The sequence below is a fragment of the Topomyia yanbarensis genome, chromosome 3, assembly GCF_030247195.1.
Source record: "Topomyia yanbarensis strain Yona2022 chromosome 3, ASM3024719v1, whole genome shotgun sequence".
NCBI lineage: Eukaryota > Metazoa > Arthropoda > Insecta > Diptera > Culicidae > Topomyia > Topomyia yanbarensis.
Genome location: NC_080672.1, coordinates 176457905 through 176470874, shown reverse-complemented (window position 1 = coordinate 176470874; position 12970 = coordinate 176457905). Strand labels below are relative to the sequence as shown.

At 38.2% G+C, this 12970-nt stretch overlaps 2 protein-coding genes and 1 pseudogene across 3 annotated transcripts in view; 1 reads left to right on the top strand and 2 right to left on the bottom strand.

Annotated features, from left to right (window-relative positions):
• LOC131689283 (putative pre-mRNA-splicing factor ATP-dependent RNA helicase PRP1) overlaps positions 1-2788 on the top strand; it is a 48779-nt gene extending 45991 nt beyond the window's left edge. Inside the window, exons 7-8 of the mRNA XM_058974263.1 lie at positions 2235-2397; positions 2458-2788. Coding sequence (XP_058830246.1) covers positions 2235-2397; positions 2458-2585 — 291 coding nt within the window. The 3' untranslated portion in view covers positions 2586-2788. The remainder of the gene's footprint in view (positions 1-2234; positions 2398-2457) is intronic.
• Positions 2789-2824: 36 nt separating this feature from the next.
• Positions 2825-9402, bottom strand: LOC131689285 (grpE protein homolog, mitochondrial). Of its 2 annotated transcripts, XR_009305369.1 has the most exons (6): positions 9187-9402; positions 8929-9109; positions 8711-8872; positions 3897-4052; positions 2944-3107; positions 2825-2886 (listed from the first exon to the last, which is right to left on the bottom strand). XR_009305369.1 is itself a non-coding variant. In XM_058974265.1 (5 exons), exons 1-5 carry the CDS (start codon positions 9258-9260, stop codon positions 3000-3002), a joined length of 681 nt encoding a protein of 226 aa, XP_058830248.1. In that variant the 5' UTR covers positions 9261-9401; the 3' UTR covers positions 2825-2999. The 2 variants fall into 2 exon arrangements, 1 of the variants encoding a protein (XP_058830248.1); XM_058974265.1 differs by having other exon boundaries at positions 2825-3107; positions 9187-9401.
• A 904-nt stretch (positions 9403-10306) lies between these two features.
• Positions 10307-12537, bottom strand: LOC131687406 (F-box/WD repeat-containing protein 7-like; annotated as a pseudogene).
• Positions 12538-12970: the final 433 nt, after the last annotated feature.

Here is a 12970-nt window from a genome sequence, read left to right as displayed (position 1 = left end):
CGTTGAAATAAAACATACTGTATCCTTTTGCCTTGACTTTTATCAATAGTAGTTATGTTACAGACTGAATCAAATGATGTCGAGTTGATATGTCAGAAGATTATATTTCGGTATAATACGCATAATTTGATAGAATGCTCCTTTCTATGCTGTTCGATCACCAGGCGTGAAGCTAATTTCTGGATTTCAACATGAAATCCACCAGATCCCTACATCAATTTTTGCTTCAGGTGATCGAACAGCATCGAAAAGAGCATCCCATCAAATCATAGTGCGTATTAAACTGAAATATAATCGATTCAATCATCTGACATATCAACTCGACATCAGTTGATTCAGTCTGTAACATAACTTCTATTGATAAAAGTCAAGGCAAAAGGATACAGTATGTTTTATTTCAACGTTACTATTATGCGTAGGATATTGTGTAAATGTTTTGAAATAATTCATCTGAACATTCCAACTCGACAACATTTCAGTTCGAATTTCTACATATTAAAGTCCCCCCCCCCCCCCCCCCCCCCCCCCCCCCATCACCCCTCACTACGCCCTATTGCTCAACTACCTTATGAAATTGAGCTAAGGCTTTTGAATAATTCATCCAAACATACCAATGTGGTGAATCTAAAATAAATAATGTTATTTTGGAATTCTATATGAAATTCCATTGGTACACCCGCAGTGTTGGCAATAAAAATTATTTTTGGCATTTAATTCGATGCATTGAACTTTGAACAGCTATAACTCGGCTTAGAGACATTCTAACACCATACATCCTTCAGCAAAGTTGTTCAGCATATCCTGGACTACACTTCTATCTATTTGTCGGCATACTACAGGAAGAATTGTAGTCTGTAGAATTAAAAATGCAAAAATGTAGGTTTTCCCATACTAATCTCCATACAAATTTCAAACGCAATGCGCTACGCCGGGTCAACACCAATCGACCCCAAATTTTGCACAGTTGTTTGGGGCCCCAAAAGGCACCAAAAAAGTGCTGTGCTGAAAAAACGATCATTTTGCCCCACCCTAATATTTATGTTCCGTTCATTCTCATGAAGAAGGTGGTTTCTATTTTGTTGATTAAAAGAGAGCAAGGATTCCAGTTCGCGAGATCGATTTTTCTACAAGTCATATAAAATAAAGTAAAAAGTATCCCAATGTTTGTATTTGTTCAAACTTTGATCTGCATCCTCACAGTCTTTTTGCCATCTCCAAAAAAATGGCACTAAGTTGTTCCGGCGAGCATTACTCATTCGACAGTTGTTGTTCCATATCGAGAGGCTTGTCCCACTGATTGTGCGGCGGTGACGTGGGAGGGGTCGAGTAGGGTCACTTCGAGACGCGGGACGCTATTAACGTTCGGCAGGGCTGGGGTGGTGGGCGAGATGGTAGTGAAGAAAACTTGTCTATGTTTACGGGCGGCGGCTTCGTTGTGCGATTCGGTTGATGTTTGAGATGTTTGACCGAGTACTCCTTCCTGATGCGGATGAATTCTGCCCAGCGTGGGCAATCTTTACTAATAGCAGGGTGGTAACCTTCACCATTTTTGCATTTCACTTCTGATTTCTCTACCATGTAGTCAAATGTGTTGTGGGACTCTCTGCACTTCATGCATTGGCTCTTGATGAGGCAATTTATGGCTCGCTTAGACAGCTCGTGAACTGCGAAACTTCGCGATGTACTGTATTGTATCTCTCACTCCATAATAATATGGAAGATATATTTAATGTTTTTCTGCGATGGAACATTGATTGTCAGTGCATAGGGGGATTGTTGCTTGTGGGCCGTGACTGATGAGCATGTTCATATACGACCGCAATGTCGGCGGGAACACCTTCAAATAGAACGCAAGCATTTTATCCTTCTTTTCGATTGTCTTCTCTGCTGGCGTATTCGGTTCGCGGCTGTCTCCGATCCGTTCTGCTTCTGCCCCTTGGCAGCTTCGAGATTTGTGGCGCGATCTGCTTATCGTGCGGGAGTGAAGATACGATTGGGAATGACGCAATAAAACGGGAATGTATGTAAAACTTGTAGTGAGTTTAAAAACGTCCAAACAGCACGAGGCCACCAAAATCTAAGAGTTTCACACTACGAATATCAGCATAAAAATGGTAGACTGGAGCCCAACGTGAAGTCTACGGCCATACGTTTATTTTGCGCTAGCTTTATCCGGACAATACTATTGTAAGCGATTGTGCTTTCATAATATTAATATTTGTAATATATTTTAGGTTGCCTATTTGGAACAAACTAAACACTATGTGACAATTAAAGATAACCAAATAGTACAGCTGCATCCTTCTACTTGCCTTGGACACAGGCCGAATTGGGTTATGTACAACGAATTTGTGCTGACCACAAAAAACTACATTCGAACCGTTACTGACGTGAAGCGTAAGTGTTGATTATGTCACAAATGATGTTTGCTAATTCATAATACTGTTTCCATTCTAGCGGAGTGGCTTTTACTGATAGCACCACAATACTACGATATGAACAATTTTCCGGAATGCGAAGCTAAACGTCAGCTAGAAGTGATATCTGCGAAACTAGAATCAAAACAATATCAACAAGGATTCTAAATTAGTTAGTTTTGTTTTATCTATTTATGGAACCTTCGCACTTTTTTGCAATTGAATATCCCATACCCGACAAAAACGATCTAAAACTCTGAATTTAATAACATACCTGTTCATACTTGCGTAACAATAAACAGTTATCGGCTAGAAATCCAGACATTGCTAATACGAATAAATGTAGGCGTCATTTTTGACAAGCCTTTGAATGATGGAGTTCAATTTTCAAGAAAAATATCACTGTCTTTATTAAATTATAGTTTATTCTATGGTTCGGCCCTTCGACATGATACCATTACAACAGGTCCTACAAGAAGAGAACAATTTACTACTGTGCGGTATTCTGATGCCTTGTAAGGGTTACACTGGAATAGTCATTTTATAGAATCTTTTTTCGCCAAAGAATAATCCACCCCAGATTTATCCTTTCGATACGCCTACTAATGCTGGTCGTATGCAACGCTCGTGTAGTTTGTATCCAATTTTACTTACAACAACGACTGTATTTGGATCGACATTTTGTACCTCCTTAAAAGAAAAAAATATGTTATTGCTACTAGTTTTTTCTCATATAATCAACTTTAAGCTGCATTACGATGTACAGTTTTTACGTGTATATGATTTTCATTCCCTCAATCGAAAAAACAAGTAATCGTAAAGCAGAATAAGGGGTCATCCATATACCACCTGGACGATTTAGGGGAGAGTAGGGGGTACGAAAAAGTCCACGCTTGTCCGTGAAGAGGGGGTGGGGGTTTGAGAATTTTCCACGTGGACTCTTGTTTTTTCTTTAGAATGTAGAATAAATTTCTGTAACTGACATCACACAATTTTGCTCTCAGTAACATTTGATCCAATCTTGTCATTTCGTCAATTCCCATTATTTAGTTGTAGTTAAAAACTTGTTACACGACCATTCATATGTTACTTCCATTTTATGTTATTAAGATGAATGCAAAAAAATGTATTTTAGACCCAAAAACTTAAAAACTTGTTTAAACTGATTTTGTGCAAAAATAGATAGTTTTATCAAAAGTTTAAAAAAAAACTAAAATTCTGTGGACACAGCTTAAATGAAATAAACACTATATGTGTTTGGGATAACAATACATTAAAAAAATCGATAATTTGCTGGAATTCAAAACACTTATGAAATTACCAGATAAAAATGGGGAAAATCCACGTGGACATGGGGGGTAGGGATACAGAGATTGTCCACGTTTGTTCACGATGGAGGATGAGGGGGTTAAAAACCAAGGTAATTCTGTTCACGTGGTATATGAACGGCCCCTAAAGCGAAATATATTCTATACAAACCTGTTGGAAAAGCGCTTCGTGAAGGTTTGGGTTAAATTTTTCGTTCAGTGGGTTAACCTGCTCTAAACCGTGACGTTTAAAGACCTGATTGAGTTGAGCTTTGGTCATCGTGAGGCCTTCATATAAGTTCTTCAAGTGAGGATTTTTATCTGAAATCTGAAGGTGCAAATGATTAGACTTTGCTGTGCCAGATATTTTAAAACAGGGGAAAGTGAGCACACTAAGGTTGAACGCTAATATATTTGAAGCAAATAAAATAAACCCCAAATTTCTCCCTATCGGCAGAATGCAGTATATTCTTGATATTTAGATCCCAAACGAGCTAAAAATTTGTCAAAATTTTTGAACATAATCATTGTATGTATGACCCACTTTGGGCTTGCTATTTTAACTTATGGAGCAATATGAGTAATCATAAGAGGCAAAATGATCATGTAGCTAATTTATATTTTATAAGCAAATTTAAAATTAATTTTATGCTTCTCTAATCTTCCGGTCATCACATCGTATGCTTTGGTATTCTTAGTATGTATAACAAACATGAAGATGTGACACAAGGCGCCAAGACGCGCTAAAATCCTGTCAATCCTATTTTTCATTGGATTGTCTGCTCTAAATATATCACCAGGGGACCATTCATAAATGATGTTGGATATTGACAATAGAGGAAGAGCGTCACGTAACGAGATAAAAACTAAAAATGAATTTTAGACGTATCAGCGGATCAGGGATAAAAAAAAAGTACAACATTGTTTATGAATGGCCCCCAAACAAAGAATATTCCATAATGAATATCACGTAACATCGGTGACAGAGCAGTGGGATCAAGGCCAAGTCCCCCCTGGGTCGTGCAAAACTGAGAAGCAACATCAATTTAGGCACAGATAGCAGACGTCCATTTATTTTCATTTTGTTTTGTTTTGTCTTTTCATTTGTTTCTCCTGCTACGATGTGTGCGGATCGGTGCGGGAGAGCGGGACGGCCAAGGAAACGGAAAGCCAGTGGCCCAAACAGATCAGGAACAGGAGGGAGGACTTCGAACAGGGAAACCGACAACAGAGGAGAAATCGTTCATTTATTTATTATAGCTACGATACTAATCACAACTGTTTTGCTTTTCTTGTTTCGTTTCAGCAAACCAAAATCTATACGGACTAGCACATACGAACAGTTAGGCTTTGTAGGTTCTCATCTTGAGAAATGACAATGACACTGTACGAGATGGCCCTGGGCCTGTGGCCTTCGACTGGCATGGTCTATTCTCATTGATTCGGAAGTCTTCTAGGCTGGTTGGTAGATATGTGCTCCTACTTGCAAGTTAATCAATTCGCTTGGGTGGGGGACATGTGGATCCTACTAGATGTCGACTATTTTGATCGTGATTATAAGGCTAGTTCAGGAAAGGAGTGTAGGACTGGCACCTAAGAGATAGTTAATTATTCAGGACTTGTTCTTATGATTACTAAACTCGACCAAGCACACCGGCTTTCAAAAGAAGAGAAACCGGAGAAACTCTTACTGTTACTGAGGTCCTAATCCAAATTTTTTCCAGAATTTATACAGGGTGTTTGGTTCATGGTTAAGAACCTATCGGGGGTGATAGACTGTCATATTTGGAGAAAAAAATTGTTCTACACATGCCATCAAATCTCAACCGTTACAGAGTTATTGAACTTTATGTGTAAAAAACTTATTTGTCTTAAAATAGCTCTAACTCAAAAAGTATACTTTGTATTTCAAATATTTTAGGTCCACTGGGAAGGTGAGAAAATTTCGCATTGAGTGATGCCCTCACATGTTTCAACTAATGAGTTTAAGTAGCCTTTTCAAAGTAATTTAGTGAAAATTAAACAATTTCAATCGATTTTTCGTTCATTTCTTGAAAAGCCTAATGGTTAACCTCATCATTTTAATAATTAATTATAATTTTTTTTAAATTTTGTTAGTCTTGAAGAGCTGCATAATTCGTTCTTTGACATGATACACTTACCTTTTCTTATTTTCATAAGTTTGGGTTATTCAACTTGGATATTTTCATCTCATTTTCACTAATACCAATGTTGCTCTAATTGAAAAAGTATGGCACTTATTGTACTTTTTTTCTTTTTATTCGAAGGCCAGGAAAATTTTATAGAGAAAAATGTATTAATACCTTTCAGTTAAGTGAAATTAGTATTCTTTTAGAAGTAAATTAGTTTAATGTTAGTGCTATATTTAGCATTTTCGTTATTTTCTTAAAATAGTAAATAATAAACATCACCATTTTTAACATGCAAATAATGCATCTCAGCAAGTTCTACAGTTCTTTCTTTGACTCCATTCAATTACCTATCTCTTTTGGTTTCGACGCAAAATCGTTTTTATCACATCGTTTCATATGCAAAAATAACGATTTCGAACCTACTACATTTGTGGCGAGGTCCTAATAGCAGCAAAATAAAAAGAGATATAGACAAAGCGTCAAATAAAAAGTTATAGAGAACATTAATGGGCATCAAATGAATAATAGTAACAATAAATTTTGTTGATTAATAATTAGAATAATTAAAAAACTCCAAAAAACACAAATTTTGAATTATTTCGTTAGTAAAAAATCATTTAGTACACTTAACTAAAAGATACATACACTGATAGGACATTTTCTCAGCTTTCCAATAAAATCTTGTAAATAACGATATAAAGCATATTTTTTCAGATTAGAGCTTTTTAAGCACTTGCAAGTCGGTTACAGGAAAAGTATAGTAATGAAATTACAAAGAAATGAGAAGAGATAGGAATATGTCGTCCAAGAAAAAAATATGAATCGTCCCAAAATCCAGCTTTTGGATAATGGATATTGCTATAATCATACTTCATTATTCCGAGAAAATTAGCAAAAACCTCCTCAAAAACACTAACTTTTAACTACTTTACAGCTAAAAGGTAATTAAAACTAGTTAACTAAAAGATACGAGATTACCATTGAATAGGAAATTTTCTCACCTTTCGAATGGAACTAAAAGATTTAAAATACAAAGTATACTTTTAAAGTTAGGGGTATTTTAAGACAAATAAGTTTTTTACACAAAAAGTTCAATAACTCTGTATCGGTTGAGATTTGATGGTATGTGTAGAACAATTTTTTTCTCCAAATATGACAGTCTATCACCCATCGAGAGGTTCTTAACCATGAACCAAACAACCTGTATACAATGCCTTTGTATTTACGCGGGAAAATTATGTGAAAATTCGTAAAAAAAATCAAGATGATTAGTCAAGTCGATTTTGAATTATGATGTGCACCGCATTTTCTGCATCACCAAAACCAATAACACTGCGATGTAAAATAGATTTGCTTAATGGTAAGATAGCCTTGCGAATCAGAAGAATCTACGTAGGCGTTGATTAAATCTGACGCAAATTTAAGTGCTCTTGAAAATTCATGCATTTTTCGTACACCAATAACGGAATGTGAAAAGAAGTGTCTTAGAAATTATTTGTAAAAAATATGTGCGCGTGTGGAAGGAAGATTTCTATCTCTGATTGGCTTATTCTGCGTAGAATGAGATCGGTCCCTGACAAGGTGTGTTTACAGAAAGTGGAAGAAGCTAGAAGTTCTTCACCTCAAAAACACGATCCAGGCATCTGACAAATAGGATTACCGTGAGAGGAGTTCATCTGCAATAGGGTGAGAGCAATCTAATTTATTTTGTAATTGTCTAACAGCATGGTTATGCATTGTACCTATAGTTTTGTATTAGGTTCTTAACTGATACTGTCACCTCTGTTTGTCGCCAGTTCACTAATACTGGTTTCATGGACTTATAGAATTTTTGTGCACGACCCTATTCGCTCTAAGAAGATCGCAAAGAAATCCAGGTCCTTGTAAACTGTACTAGCCGAACTGTCAAAGGTACACATTTGAGAATTGTTTTGATATACGTCTGTTCTGATTGGAAAACCGGAATCACCAGTCGTTCTTCTAGTGTGAACCTCTTTTTATGGCATTCTGCGAACCTTTCTTTTAATTTTCGTTCCCCACAAAAGAATTTAGTTTACCTAATGTTTCAATTGTGGATTCTCGTTGTTTCGGAGCATGTGTTGTTGTATCAATTAAATTATAGAATTAGCAACATTCGAGTGAAAGTGACGTCTAGTCCATTCATTTCAGAGTTTGAGAGCGAGTAAAGGAGCTTTATCCTAGGCTTATTAGCCAGGGCAAGGTGTAAATACCTCTGCCCCATCCCAAAGGACCAAAGGAGTGACATTAACCTTCTTAGCCAAGTCACTCCCAACGGTTTATTATATCCCCTTTAAACTGAAACGGTCGGTACGGTTGTCCTCGTTTCTTTCTCCTTCAAGATTCAAAGCAATTCGGTAATTAAATTATTCATTGAATGAATAATTTAATTGCCGTCTAATTTTGAAACATCTTCAAACCCAACTCTGCACAGTAGGCCTGGCCTTTTTAATATTTGTGACATATGAAAATAAGCTTCAAATAATAATGTTGACAAGAAAAACAGTTCAGAATAACTGCAGTGTTTTCCAGGATGCTTTTCAATACTGGCTGTGTAATGGTTAGAATAGAATAGAATGGTAAGACAGCCTTGCAAATCAACTAAACAAAAAATGCCCAAAATATACTCCAACCAAAAATACTTTTTTTTTTAAAGAATGCTGTGGAAAAGAATGTCGCTCCAATAAAATCACCGATTAAAAAAAATGGATAACATAGAAACGGTACAAACTTATACGATATTCTTGTAACTCTAGCGTTTTCGTTTTACGAATCGCAGTGACATCTTGCTTACATAAATGAAAAATATACCTACCTCTTCCTTGGGAACTGACTCGGTTGCGTGGCCTAAAATATCCGCCACCTCGAGAAGATCTTTGCAGAAACCCTGGATACCAAACATTTTTGCATCTTCAATCTGCTTCGTCAAACGTCGTCGTAGGTTTTCGCCATCGGCAAGTGCTCGCTTATACTTATCCTAGTAACGAAAAATGTCATATATTGTTTGTTTATAATTTTGACTGTTCGCATTACATCAAGCTCGCTAGCCTTTTCATTGAGCAATTCAACATCCTTTTTCAAATTTTCCATTTCGATTGTTAGCTTTTTTTCGGACTCAGAAAGTTCATCTTCCTTTTTCGGGGCTTCCTCATTGGAGAAGTATCTCAGGGAACTTCGAGCAGGTGTCAAGGTAACGTGCGACTGGATCAAAGATCTGTAAGTTCCATTTCACACGGATTAAATTTTAAGGTTAATTACATCATCCTTGATACTTGTTGGAAGCATACTCACCTAATCAGATTCTGCTTTAAAATCGGAGCCAATCTCGACATTCTTGAAAGCACTTGTAAATTAAGCGATGCCATACTAATTTTAAGCAATTTTAATTAAAAATCTCACTAGTTAACAAGTAAATATCGCTTTGAAACTTTTCCGGATACACAGAAACGAAGAAACGTTCGAATAAGATTATACCCTTTTTGACAGCTGCTGGTGGATCTTGATGTGCGGCTGGAGATCAGGGATGCCAGATGGGAAGACATAAACATATCAAAGAGAATAGGAAAAGAGACGAATAGTGTGAAGCCAAAAATACCTTATTGAGCAGACCAATCGTGCAATGTAAATAAACATTACTCATGCCTGAGTTGGAGGAGATAAGTATTGTAAATCTATCAAAAAAAAAATTTGAATTTTCGTCAGAATTTAGTGCAATCGTGATTGTAAGGTGCATTCTAGAGTCTATGTATGAGTAAAAACAAGTTTTAGAATTATTTCATCTCTTTGTTTCGAAATGCACATCGTTTGATAAACAAATCCAACGATCGACAAAAGGTTTGTTTTCAAAATATAATAGGAGTCATTTAAAGTGCTGCCTTTGGAAACGGTTGCCAAATTCTAGTGTTGAAATCATCGTAAAGGGAGTGTTGCCGTTTCGACTGATTTTCACTCTGCGTCTCTTTCACTATTCTCTTTGAAACATATATAATATGTAGACATTTCGAGCATAATTTTTGAAAACAGCGAAACTCGCATGTAACCCAAACTGAGAAACCCAGTAGATTTTGTAGAGCTCCATCGGCCCGATTATCAGGCCGATGATCGGGCCGACTAAGCCCGATAACGGGCCGATCAGAGCAGGATATCGGGTTTATATCCTGCAATTTTGCACCATTTGTATAAACCGCGCCAACCTTCGAATATGTCAAAAGCATCGACGTAATCGGACCGACGTGAGTCCGATGTCGAGCTATAGAAAATCGGGCGATCGTCGTGCTCCTTATTTTGGTCTTCTTCTTATTTCATTCGTTTGGGTTTTCTTTTTTTTTTCAAATCAAAACAAAAACAGCAATATTTTTTTATTCAAAATTTTTATTAGCGTCAGATTATCTAAACTTATTTCTTCCGCACCGTTGCGTAACCCTACGACACAAATTTGTTTCGTGTCATTGGCTCTGATTCGTTACACACCGCCCGATTCTAGTGCAACCAGGTTACCCCCAGTTTTAACGTCCCACAACTTGACGGTACCGTCGTCGGAGCTGATGATTCCGAAGCGGGAATTGAACTGTAAACCGGTAACAGCTGATTGATGCTTGTTGGGGGCAAGATAGCATTTGCAAGCACTAGCCAGTGATGATGTCCAAAATCTTGACGGTCGAGTCAGCATTCCCTTATTCCAGAATATTTTGCCGGAGCTCCATTCCTGATGTTAAACTCTGGTGACCCATCAGATCATGATTGCAACTCTCCGTTTCCGCGTTCCACACGCGAACCGACGCACAGTGGCTCAAAACAGCGTTTAGAGGTACTTAATTCATTGGAATCAAAACTATTCATATTAGCGTTTTTTTGTAATTTGTAATTTGTAATTTTATTGAGCACGATAACCTGTTAGTACAGACTTTGAATCAGGTCAAGGAAGTTACACGGATTCGAAAACAGGTTAAAATAAAATCAAAATCAGCCATAAGTCTTTACATAGCATTCACAGCTATTTTGTTTCTTCTAAAAAGTTGTGTGTTTTGTAATGATAAAAAATACCTTCGAACATTGTTAACGCGAAAAATTAGAAACAAAAAAGTTATAAGTAAAAATAAGAATTGTAGGACTTCATCATAGAAAATATCTTATAACTCAATAACTGTGAGTGACAGAGACAACATGTCTTCTGCAAAATTTATGAAAATACTCTCCTCTACAACTTTGTCGAAGACGGCCAAGCGCTATCTCTTTTGGTTCAAAAGTTACATTTTTTATAGCCTACTATGATCAATTTTTTAAAACAACAATGTTGCCAAAAGATGGCGCTTTTTACACACACAAACATTGTAGAATATGTAAAATCGCTAATATGAACAGTTTTGACTCCAATGAATTAAGTACCTCAAAACGCTGTTTTGATCCACTGTGCGACGTGTAAAGCGAGCCAAACACAACGTGAATGAATACCATCAAACTAGCGAGTACACCCGATTAGTGTGGCCCTGGAGCGTATGGAGATACTCTTGTCGTTCAGGATTCCACACATTAACCCTGCAGTCCCGCAACTACTAGCCTACCATAGTACTGAACACAGCGAACAGCAGCCAAATGACCAACCAGCACATGTAGGCAAGTGTCCTCGGTAACGTCCCAGACTCGTAGAGTCGCATCGCGAGAGCCACTGATGACTTTATTTCCGTGTAAATGCATACAACGAGCAGTCGAAGTGTGGCCATATAGCGTATGTAACAGTTGGCCAGTTTCAGCGTTCCACACCTTCAACGTGCGGTCAGTACTGCCGAAGATGATTATGTTTCCGGCCTTTTGTGACAACCAGACTCCTCCTGTGTGGTTAACCAATGTTCGAAGGCACTCTCCGGTGATGGCAAACCACACTTTGAACGTATTGTCGTCGGAACCGGATACAATTCGGTTGCCGCAGAACTGAAGGCACGTGATAACGTGGTCATCGAAACCTTTTTAGTACTTTAGCCGTACGAATCGGTCTCGAGCGCCAGTTCATCTCGATGATGTGTTGTCGCATGTACGCCACTTTCCATTGGGACGAAACAGGAGGCATATTGCCGGCACGGCCCCGTTTCGGACGGTCACCTCCCATCGCTTCCATCACGATGGCAGCTTCCTTGCTATTTTCTTTCTCTTGGTTCCAGGTAGGACAGCACTTGAAGTGCGAGCTCTTTCAGAGGAAGTAAAATAAAATCTCGCGGGAGTTGGGGTTCGATAACCGTCATCATGTGCCGCACCTGGGTCGGGCCGTAATGTTCGGTCAGCAGATCTACTGCCACCAGACGTTTGACGGGAGTCCATCGTTGGAAGTGTTGCAACCAATCGTTTACCTCGGGAGGAGGATTATACTTCGGGAAGTCTTTCGCTCTCTCATCGTTGAGGATGTTGGCGTTGAAGTAAGATTAGACGGACTGAGTTAAGTTCTCGGCGAATCTAAAGCTAACCGTTTCATACTACTAAAGTTGAGGGACTTTGAGCTTGCGTTGTCACAGTTATTCCTTCAACGGTTTCGGATCCCATAGTACGACCGGTGCCGCTTCTGAACAACATCCGATTCTCAGTCAACTTGCGCTTCCGATGCGTACTTCCGGAGCCGGGATCATGAGCGAGAATATTTTCCGCAGCATCCATGTGAATATAGTTGGACAAATGAACGTCTCGTGAAGGCAGTTCGTCCTCGATGCTTGCAAGACCGCCGAGACCGGTGCCACCATGTCCTTCATCATCAGTGTAATCTCGGCATGTAAAAGTTTCCTCATTCTATCCTTCCTCGCAATCGGCTTAGTTTTCTTCATCGCACTCGTGCTCTACTACAGCAGCAGCCAGCTCTAGTGAAATAAACATAAGGTACTTCTGTGAAATTAATACGTAATCATATTAATTTACGATAAAATGGTATCGTCCAATTTCGTACGTACCGAAATCTAAACTAGTACACAGGAAAGCCATACGTGAAGCAATGGGACTAATCCAACTCGGACGAGTTGGCAACTGTAATTTTGCAGTAGCACGATGACCGGATGAGAGCAACTTCTGGGCAGGTTAATGTGTCTTCATTAGTATC